Here is a 10,667-nt window from a genome sequence, read left to right on the forward strand (position 1 = left end):
GGGTTGGAATGGAATGGGGACAGGGCTGGAAGGAATAGGATGGGGATGGGATGGGATGGGGATCGGATGGGGACAAGACAGGTCAGGATAGGATGGGATAGGGTGGGATAGGGCTGGGACGGGATGGGATGAGGTAGGATAGGGTGAGGAGGGGGATGGGATGGGATGGGGATCGGATGGGGACAAGACAGGCCAGGATAGGATGGGATAGGGTGGGATAGGGCTGGGACGGGATGGGATGAGGTAGGATAGGGTGAGGAGGGGGATGGGATGGGATGGGGATCGGATGGGGACAAGACAGGCCAGGATAGGATGGGATAGGGTGGGATAGGGCTGGGACGGGATGGGATGAGGTAGGATAGGGTGAGGATGGGGATGGGATGGGGACAAGACAGGTCAGGATAGGATGGGATGGGGTGGGATAGGGCTGGGACGGGATGGGATGAGGTAGGATAGGGTGAGGATGGGAAAAAGACAGGTCAGGATAGGATGGGATGGGGTGGGATGGGATGGAATGGGGACAGGGCCGGCTGGGATGGGGACAGGTCAGGATGGGATAGGATGGGACAGGGACAAGACAGGCCAGGATAGGGTGGGATAGGGCCAGGACAGGACGGGATGGGGTCAGGCCAGGATGGGACGGGACGGGATGGGGACAAGACGGGTGAGGATAGGATGGGACGGGACGGGGACGGGGACGGGCCAGGACGGGACGGGGACAAGACGGGTCAGGACGGGATCGGGGGGGGGGACACAGCAGCCCCCCCCTCCCCCCGCGCGGGGGGTGGTGCCGGGGATCGCTCCCTCTCCCTTCCCCCCTCCCCGCGCCGTCCTTTGTTTACATGGGCCGGTGGCTGGCGGAGGCGGCGCCGCCGGGGGCGGGCGGGGGGAGGCGGCGGGCGGGCGGGCGGGAGCCGCCGCGCTCGCACCAGCTGTTTCCCGCCTTGAGCCGCAGGCAGAGGCCGCCGGAGCCGGAGCCGGAGCCGGAGCCGGAGCCGGGCCCGGCCGCTCCCCCCCCGCGCCTCCCCGGCATGGAGTACTTCATGGTGCCGGCCCAGAAGGTGCCCTCCCTGCAGCACTTCAGGAAATCCGAGAAGGAGGTCATCGGCGGGCTCTGCAGGTGGGGGCGCGGGGGGAACCCCGGCTTTGGGGGAAAAAGCAAAGAAAAAATAAATTGCGTTTTTAGGGTGGGGTTTTTTTTGGGGGGGGGGACACGACTGATGGCGGGGGGGGAGAAGCGCAGCGCGGCCGCCGCAGCCCCACCGCCCGCACGTGGTCCCGGCCGCGCACATGGGGCCGGGCGGCCACGCGTGGCCGGGAGGGGGGAGGCGCCGCCCGCCCGCTTCCCCCCCCCCATCCGCCCCCCTTCCCCCGTGGGGGGGTGTGGGTGGGTTTTTGGAAGGAGGGGGGGGTGTTTAAAGGAGTGGGGGGGGTCCGGCGGAGTGTGCGTGGGGGGGGTGTGTGTGTTTACTGCCGGGCCTGGCCGTGACTCTGCAGCCCTCCCGGAGGAGGCGGGTCGTGGCCGGGGCTGCCGGGACATGTAGTGCGGGGAGGCGGCGGCACAAAGCCCGGGGACGCGGGGGGAGCCCCGGCGGATCGGGGGAGCCCCCCCGCCACTACCACCACCACCGCCGGCCGGGGATGGGGCTGGAGCCACGGGGGCCGCTGCGAACCGGCGGGGCCTGGCGGGGGGAAGGCGGCGGGCGGGCCCCCGCCACGCGTGGGGGGGGGGCGGCCCAGGCCCCTCGGGGCCACGCGGGGCGGCCCTCGGTGCTGCCGGACCCGCGGGGCGGCACAGGATCCCCCCGCCCCCGCTCCGGGCCCTGCCCCGCCGTGGGGCCGGCCTGAGCGGCCGGGCCCTGCCGCCTGCGGGGGGCGGCCCGCGCCCCGAGGGGCCCTTCTGGGGCAGCCCGGGCCCGTGGAGTTCCTGTGGGGCAGCTCGGACCCCGAGGGGCCCGGCCCCGCGGTGGGGCAGCCCTCGGTAGCCCGGCCCCACTACACGTGTGGGGTGGCCCGGGCCCCTCAGGGCCCCGCGGGCAGCCCCGGCCCCTCCAGGCCTAGCCCCGCTGTGGGGCAGCCCTGCCCCAGCGCACACGCTACCCCCCCCCACGGGGGCAGCCCTGTCTCCCCCTCCCCGCCGCCCCACAGGCTCACCTGGGGTGGGGGGCTGCGCCTGGTGATGCTCGGGGGGTGCCCACACCTGAGGCCCACGGGGGGTGCAGCTGCGGGGTAGGGACGCAGGGCGGTGGGGTGGCTTCACCGGGGTCCCCCACGCTAGTCACTGCGGGTGGCTGTGGCCCGGCGTGGGCCCGTGGCCTGGGTGGGAGGGCAACCGCCTGGGGCAGGGAAATGCGGCCATCTTGCCCAGGGCTAGGGGGCTACGCGGCCCCACGCCCACCCCCGGCATGGGGCAGAGCTCTGGGGGAGCCTCGCTGCCTTTCCACCGCCCTGAGCTCCGGGACGCCCTGCCTGGAGCTCTAGGAGCTCAGGGACACCCTGCCTGCGCCCCCCAGGAGCTGGGGGATGCCCTGCCCTCGAGCTCGAGGATACTCTGCCTGTGAGCTCGGGGACACCCTGCCCGCGAGCTCAGGGTGCTCGGGGACACCCTGCCTGCGAGCTCAGGTATACCCTGCCTGCGAGCTCGGAGACAGCCTGCCTGCAAGCTGAGTGAGCCTGGGGACGCCCTGCCTGCAAGCAAGCTTGGGGATACCCTGCGTGTAAGCATGGGGCTACTCTGCTTGCGAGCTCGGGGACACCCTGCTTGTGACCTCAAGGAGCTTGAGGCACCCTGCCTGCAAGCTTGGGGACACCCTGCCTGCACGGCCATGCCTCCCCTGCCCACCAGCGCAAACCGCAGCACTAGTTGCGGGCAGCGGTGGACACGAGCGGGCAGAGTTGGGCGTCTGCTATGGGCCTGCCGAGCCCCCAGCCTCCTCGCCAGGCAGGAGCGTGGCAGCGGCGGCAGTGGCTGGCTCTGACATCCCCGCTGGGCTGTGCTGGGGGCTGCCATGCCACCGGGGCAGGAAGGAGCAAATTCTACTTGCTTGACCCAAACCCCACGGCACCGGGCTGGGGACACTCCAGGGGCTTCTCTCCTGTGCCAGGGCTCCAGTGGGTGCCACCCGCTCCCCGTGCCTCTGTCCTGCCCCATCCCTGGTGGTGCTGGGTGCCAGGCCCACTTCTGAATGCATGGGTTTTTTCCCCCTTTCTGTATTTTGCTGTCACTTCTCAGGTCTCTTCCCAGGAAGAGCAGCTGGCGCAGGTTGCGGGAGGTCTGCCGGCGAGGAAGCAGGCTCTTCCTCCTTCCCCGGTATTTAAGAAACTGCTTCCGTGCTGCCCAGTCCTGGGCCTTTCCGTCCCATTCCCTTTAAGCGGCTGCGGCTGGCGGTCCAACATCCCAGAGTGGCTCTCTGGCCAGCTCCCTGGCCCCACCAGGCATCACTGCAAGGAGACAAGGGACAGACCCTGTCTGTATGAAGGGGCGACATCCCTGAGACCTGCTGGGGTTTGGCATATTTTGGGGATGAGTTTGGGGCTGGTTTTTGTTGGGAGCGGGGAGGCAGGTGCCGGCCACTGCCAAATTGGAGCCCTGTGCCACAATCCCACCATAGGCAGCTCTTGGTCTACATGCAGACAGCTGCTCCCGGCAAGTGGGCCAGACCCCCAGGCACCCATCCCAGCCCCACACCACCCAGGACACCTATTGGGAGCTCCATGGGAGGGATCCAGTGCAGCGGGTGCTCGGCACCCAGCGCCAGCCTGCACTGACACACTGCCTCGGTGGCTGGGGACAAAAGTCTTCCTGGCCCTGTGGGCTGAGCTGGGATCCTTCCCCACCCCCCTGGGATGCACCGGGATCCTTCCACATCCCCTTGGAATGAGCTGTGGTCCTTCTCCATCCCTCTGGGCTGAGCTGTGGTCCTTCTCCATCCCCCTGGGCTGAGCTGGGATCCTTTCCCATCCGTCCCAGATGAGCTGGGATCTTTCCCCGTCCCTGTGTATCTTGGAGGAGTTGCAGTGCCTTCCCTGGTCACAACAGGCAATGGGTGGCCTGGGAGGGCTCAAGGTGCTGCCTGGGCACACGGCAGTGCTATGAGCTGGGCTTGGCTTTGCTGCTTAGAACCCTGGGCTCCCAAACCTCCGTGGTTCCTCCGTGGCCTCGCAGGGAAGGCAGGGAGGGCAGGACGCCGGGCTTTGCTTTCCAGCCCAGTGTTGGCAAGGCGCTGGGTGGGATGGGCCCGTCTCCCCATGCTGGAGCCGCCGGGCACCTGGGCTGGAGGCCGAAGCCTGTCTTATCTCGCCTCGCGCCGGCAGCCTGGCCCTTGTGTTTAGTCTTCAGTGCCTTGCAGCATCTCTGGCGCCGGTGGCCTGACTTGCATCTGGTGGGTGCTGGGTGCTTGCATGCACCCTGGAGAGAGCTGCTGCTGGCAGCAGCAGGGAGGTGAAACGGCCGGTGGCGTGGCGGGGGCTGCCGGTCACGTTGCTTTGGCGTAATGGCCAGCTATCACCCCGACACTTGGCTTATTAATTGCTGGTGCTGGCCACTGCCCAGCGGGCTCACCATCGCCACGATCCAAAACCCTTGCCAAAATTTGGTCGCCCTGCTCCCTGGGCTGTCTTGGGGAAGAAGCTGGACCCCCACAGCGGTGGGCTTTGCTCGGGGGGCTGGTGCCGGGGACCCAAGCGTGTTGGCCTTGGCCGGCCGAAGCCCTTCTTGCCGCCATCCCTGCTTGCTGCCAGCAGCATTGCTGGCTCTGGGAGGTATTTCCCGGCCCATCTGCAGGGTGAGGGCGCGGGGGGCGAGGAGGCGGCGGCAGGAAGCAGGCAGGAGCTGCGGCTTGGGGTGGGACGGGGGCTTCTCTGCTGGGAGCTGTCATCTGGAAGCCATCAGTGGGGCGGGAAGGAGGGAGCCGCCTTCCCGGGGCCACACACGCCGGCCGGCCCCGCAGGGACCCAGCCGGCCGGCTCGCAGCCTGCCTTGCCCGTCCGGGGGTCCCTGCTGTGCCCTGCCTTCCCCTCGGCTCTACCCGCCCAGGCTTGCCACCAGTGCTGGTGCTGGGCAGCCCGTGTCCAAGCCTGGCAGAGCCACGGGGCTGCAGCGGGGCTGCTGTTCGGTCGATGCATCCCCCAGAGCTTTGGATATGAGGGTGGAGAAACCCACCCAGCCACTTTTGTGCTCTCCAGCACTGCAGCCATCATCCGCTCTGTGTTTCCCATCCCTTTGGTGGCTCGGCATTGTCATTGCAAAGCGAGGGGGGACCCGGTGGAGGCAAGCTGGCGGCAGGGGTGCAGCCCCCTCCTCCCTAACCCCGTGCCTCTCTCACAGCTTGGCTAACATCCCGTTGACTCCGGAGACCCAGCGGGACCAGGAGCGACGGATACGCAGGGAAATCGCTAACAGCAACGAGAGACGGCGGATGCAGAGCATCAATGCTGGCTTCCAGTCTCTGAAAACCCTCATCCCACACACGGACGGGGAGAAGCTCAGCAAGGTGAGCAGGACGTCACCGGGGCTGCGGCAATGCGGGATGCAGATGCCGGTCCTGCACGCGGAGGTTTTTGGCGTTGCTTGTTGGCAGGACGGGGCTGTAAGAGTAATTGGGGATATTTGCATATGTTATTTCAGCGATGGAGGCCTCTCCTGGGGAGGTTTCCGTGGTGGGGGTAGGTGTGCATCGCAAACCTGATGTCCTGGAGCGGGCTGGGTGCGTGTGACAGCACCCAGTGCCCCAGGAGCAGGGTGGCATGTGCCTGGGTGACAAGGTGGTCCCACTGCGTGTGGGTGAGAAGGTGGCACTTAGCAGCTGGTTGGATTCCCGAGACGGGTGAACTGGAGGTTCACTGTGGTGGAAATCCCAGGGAAGCCCCGGGGGTGAAGCAGACCCTGGATGGAGACGCAGGAGCCGGGCAAGGAGCAGTGCTGCTGCCTCCTGAGCAGGGAGAGAGCTCAGCAGGAGGGGGGGCTTGGGGGGACGCCGGAGTTTCTCCTGCCTCAGCCTGCCCCTCCCGGCTCTCCTGCAGGCAGCCATCCTCCAGCAGACTGCCGAGTACATCTTCTCCCTGGAGCAGGAGAAGACTCGGCTACTGCAGCAGAACACCCAGCTCAAGCGGTTCATCCAGGTAATGCCTGCCTGTGCGCCCCAGGGATGGGACAGGAGGGGATGAGACTGTCCCAGCTGACCGGGGAGGGAACATAGTTGCTGTTCTTTGGGGTCGGGGCAAGACTCTCTGCCCTGATAAGCTGGGGAACGGAGATGTTTCGCACCCTCCTGGCAGGGCAGGGGAGCCCTATTCAACCTGGCATCCCTTACCTGGCAGGAGGAGAAGGGCTGGGGTCCCATTTTCCATTTGGGGTATCGGGGTATGGCCTGGTGGCAGCTCCGGCTATGGGGTGGCCCGGTTGAACTGTCCTGGGTGTCACAGTGTGAGAAGTGGGTTTGCACAAGGCAGGGGGGGTGAGGACCAGGAGGGTGGGCACACGCAGGGTGCAAGAGCCCGTCCGTCCCCAGGTGTCAACCCCATGTGCTGCCCAGGTGCCCCGGGAGACCTTTGCCGGCAGGGAGCTGTGTTGGGGGCCAGCCAAGGGGGTGGCATTACCCAGACATGGTCCGGATGGTGGGGGAGCATCAGGGCTGGTCCCCGTCCCCTGACACCACATCCCTGCGGCAGGAGTTCAGCGGCTCCTCCCCGAAACGGCGACGGGCGGAGGACAAAGATGAGGGGATCGGCTCGCCAGACATCTGGGAGGATGAGAAGGCTGAGGATCTGCGGCGGGAGATGATCGAGCTCCGGCAGCAGCTGGACAAGGAGCGCTCGGTCCGCATGATGCTGGAGGAGCAGGTGAGGCCTTGCGGGGCCGGATCCGGCTGCAGCTGCGGCGCTGCCGCCTGTGCAGCACCGCGCTGGCTGTGCGCAGGGCGGGCTCGCCCTCTAGCGGGCTCTGCCACGGCCGTGCCGGAGCCCCCACCAGCGACGCCGGCACTGCCGTGGTGTAAGGGGGTGTAACGGGTCATCTGCTCTGGCCACCTTTGCTCAGCGCTTGGCCGTGGGCTCCCTGGCTCTGCTGTGGCCACCCCACGGAGGGGTACGGGCCACAGCTGGGGATTGAGGGGGGTGCCATGCCGGGAGTGGGTGCCATGCCGGGAGCAGGCTGGGCTCCCCACCGATATTGGAGCTCTCTCTGCTGGCAGGTTCGCTCCCTGGAGGCCCACATGTACCCTGAGAAGCTGAAGGTGATCGCTCAGCAAGTGCAGCTCCAGCAGCAGCAGGAACAGGTGAGGTTGCTGCACCAGGAGAAGCTAGAGCGTGAGCAGCAGATACGAACCCAGGTGAGTGTGTGGATGCTGTCCCAGCCCACCCTGGCCATAGCCCACCCATGGGGACATGGGGACATCCCAGTAGCCTCCCACCCTGCGAGCGGTGCAGCCAGGCACGCGGGCAGTGAAATACAGGGAATCGGGGCGGTTCGGCGATGTGCTTGGCACCTCCCCTGGGCTAGCTGAGTCGGACAGCAATGTCCCAGCAAAGCTCTCGCACTTGGGGAACTGGGAAAAGGTTGGCCCACGGCCCCCTGCAGCGCTTAGGGGGGCTGCACTCACAGGCTTGGACCATGCCACGGCAGCTTCCAAGCGGCTCCATTCCCTGGTGTGGAGGGCTTTGTATGGGGAAAGCTGCTTTCTGGTGGGCAGAGATTCAGCTTGGTGCTAGTGAGCCCATGGTTTTCCAAGGCTGTGCTGGGAGGTGCTGGATGCGGCCGCCCTCGACTTGCCCCTCCACGGCGCTGTGTCCCTCCCCGCTAGGTTCTCCCTGCTGGTCACGGGTGGAGAGCAGCTCCCACTCCAGTGAGCTGCAGTCCTGCTCCGGCTCCCATTGGGCACGTTTCCTCACCCTCGGGCGATGAACGGGTATCCAACCCATCCGTGGGTGATGCCAGCAGTCCTGATGGCACTGCTGCCAGCAATTGATGCAGGTCATGCTCTACATGCTGGAGCGGGTGGTTTGCAGCAGCCTGGAGGCCATCTCTGGGGGTTTACCTCTCACTGGGTGACTCCCACTGAGTTTTGGGGACCCCCAAACTGCTCCCTGCCACCTGCCAGGCTGGGAAAGGGGAGCGGGCGAGCTGGCAGGTGTTGCTGCCAGGCAGACGTGGCAGGACTGCGGGGACAGGAGCCTTCAGCCTTTTCCCCCAGCACAGTTGGATTTGCCAACGGTTGGGGGAGCCTTACGCCAGCTTGGTGCAGTGAGGAGGCGAGCATGGTGCCGGCACCCTGTCCTTGCTCGCTGCTGCCCTCGAGCTCAGCCCTGGGGCTTGCTGGCCTGGGGACCTTCAAAGGGAGGGAGAAAAACCAGCTTCCTCCCTCCTTTGGCTTCTGTGGAGCTGTGTCCCCGCAGGATCCCTCCTGGCCACCTCCCGGGGAAGTTCAGCCTATTTTTAGGTGAACTCTCCTTAGCCTCCTGCTAGGGCGGATCTTCCCATCCGCTGATTTAATGAGGATCTCCGAGGGGTGCGGCGGGTTCCCAGCTGCGCAGGTCAGGGCGATGGGAGGGCTGGCACTTGCCTCTCCTGGCTTAAAAGCCCAAATCTTTTACCCTTCAGGGTACGGGGAATCCTTCACATTCCGCTTTGCCAAAGCTAAGGTGATGGCAGCTCTCAGCTGGCACCCTCTCGCGTCCATCTGGGACAGGTGAACTGGAGCAGCTGAGCTGCTGCTTCAGCTTTTATGGGCTCTCAAAGGAGTCTGTGCTCTGCAAACAAGCGTGATGCTCTTCCTGTCACTGCTGTGCCCAGGTCCCTGCTGACTGCAGGGGTTTTTGCTTCTCTCCCCAGCTCCTGCCATCACATGCTCCCCCAGCACCCACCCACCACCCCACTGTGATCGTTCCAGCGCCGCCTCCCTCCCATCACGTCACTGTGGTCACTATGGGCCCGTCCTCGGTCATCAACACAGTCTCCACGTCCCGGCAAAACCTGGACACCATCGTTCAGGTAAGGGGGGCACTGGGGAGGACCACAGTGGGGGGGGGGGGGGTGTCTTTGAGGGCTTCTGAACCCCCTTGGGTGCATCAGAGGGGGGGACACGATGTCCTGACAGCAGTCGGTTGCCCTCGGCAGGCGATCCAACACATTGAGGGGACGCAGGAGAAGCAGCTGCAGGAAGAGGAGCAGAGACGTGCTGTCATCGTGACGCCGGCACGCGCTTGCCCCGAGCCTTCCGCCTCCGACACCGCCTCCGACACCGAGGGCAATGACAGTGACTCCATGGACCAGAGCAAAGAAGAGCCCTCGGGAGACGGGGAGCTGCCCTGACACCCCCTGGCTGGCAGCTGGGGAGGGGAGCCGGGGTGGGGTGGGGGGGAAACGTCAGAGAATATGCTGAAATTTTTAAAAAATACAACGCGATTTGGGTCTCTTTTATGACCTTTTTCCAATACTGTAAAGCAGAGCGCTAGAAGCAGGCAAAGGTCACCCTTCAGCTCCCGGGGGGGGCGGCTCGGGGGTGGGTGGGCGCTCAAGGGCGGCCACACAGGGATGCGGGGGGCTCGGGGTGCAGCGGGACAGTGGCAGGGGAGTGTTAGGGATGGGGGGTCGCTGCCCCCCACCCTGTTTTATCAGCCCCCCCCCGCCACTGACCCATGGGGTATCCTGCCAACTTGGCAGCAGCCCCGGTGTTCCCAATGGCATTCCCTTGGGTTGGGATCTTAATTTGTTTTTTCTTCCTCTTTTGTGTTTTTTTTTTTAATTAAATGTTCATTTTTAAGCAGGGGGGAGATGCCAAGTGACACGGCAGCAAAGGCGGGACAGGGACCCCCAGCTTTGGGGTACAACCAGCCCCACCACGGCTTCTGCACCCCACGTGGGGCAGAGAAAACCCAACTTTGGAGAGTAAAAAAATCCCGGGATTATGCCACCGGAGCACAGGCAGGAGGGCTGGCATGTGCCATCCCCCCGGCATTTCCAACGCCCACCTCCTTGGCACGGGGATGGCGGTTTGGGGGCTGATTTTACACCCCTGTCCCTGTCCCCGTCCCCATCCCCGTCCCCATCCCTGTCCCGTCATCCTGCTCCCATCCCTCCTTTAAGCACTTAATCCGGTTCGCGGGGTCCGTCAGCTCCGAAGAGCTTTTCTATTTCGTGATTCTGTCGCTTGGGTCTGTCATGGCGGGCGGGGGGGTCCCCATTTTGTGTGTGTCCCCCCCTCTCACCCCTGCTGCCCCCCGCCCGGCTGTAGGGTTTTAGGCCAGTTGTGTGTAGAGCCTCGGTGGTATTTGGTAGGTTCCCCCCCAGCCGCAGCTGTTTCTCGGTTCCTTTCCCTTTTTTTTTTTGTATTTTTTTTACGATTTTCAGGTCTTTGTGTTGATTGAGAAGCTATTCTATTTTGTTAAGAAAGTGGAAAAAAAAAAAAGAGGCTCGTGCCTTTGTAAAGAAACAAAATAAAGTTTGTACTTGGTTTTTTAGAAGCTCGGTCCCGGTGTTAACGTTTGTGGGAGGGGATGGGGACAGGGACGGATCCGGCTCCCGCGGGACACTGGTCCCTCTCGGGGGACCTGGGGCTTGCGGGGAGGGCAGGGGAGCGCTGCCTCCATCGGGAATCACAGGCAGGGAGTGGGCAGGAGGCAAAGGCAGAAGGATGCCGGCCCTGGCGAGGTTTCCCGCTGAGCGGCTGGGC

At 65.2% G+C, this 10,667-nt stretch overlaps 2 protein-coding genes across 2 annotated transcripts in view; one reads left to right on the plus strand and one right to left on the minus strand.

Moving 5' to 3' along the window:
• The window catches only part of VASN (vasorin), a 347,445-nt gene that overhangs the window by 29,865 nt on the left and 306,913 nt on the right, over window positions 1-10,667 (minus strand). The gene's annotated exons all lie outside the window — the stretch shown is intronic.
• Window positions 909-10,458, plus strand: TFAP4 (transcription factor AP-4). Its single transcript, XM_069809734.1, has 7 exons — window positions 909-1,120; window positions 5,327-5,492; window positions 6,022-6,120; window positions 6,670-6,840; window positions 7,191-7,328; window positions 8,828-8,986; window positions 9,113-10,458. The coding sequence occupies exons 1-7, from the start codon at window positions 1,032-1,034 to the stop codon at window positions 9,305-9,307; spliced, it is 1,017 nt and encodes a 338-aa protein (XP_069665835.1). The 5' UTR covers window positions 909-1,031; the 3' UTR covers window positions 9,308-10,458.

Source organism: Haliaeetus albicilla, chromosome 22 (assembly GCF_947461875.1).
Source record: "Haliaeetus albicilla chromosome 22, bHalAlb1.1, whole genome shotgun sequence".
Lineage (NCBI taxonomy): Eukaryota > Metazoa > Chordata > Aves > Accipitriformes > Accipitridae > Haliaeetus > Haliaeetus albicilla.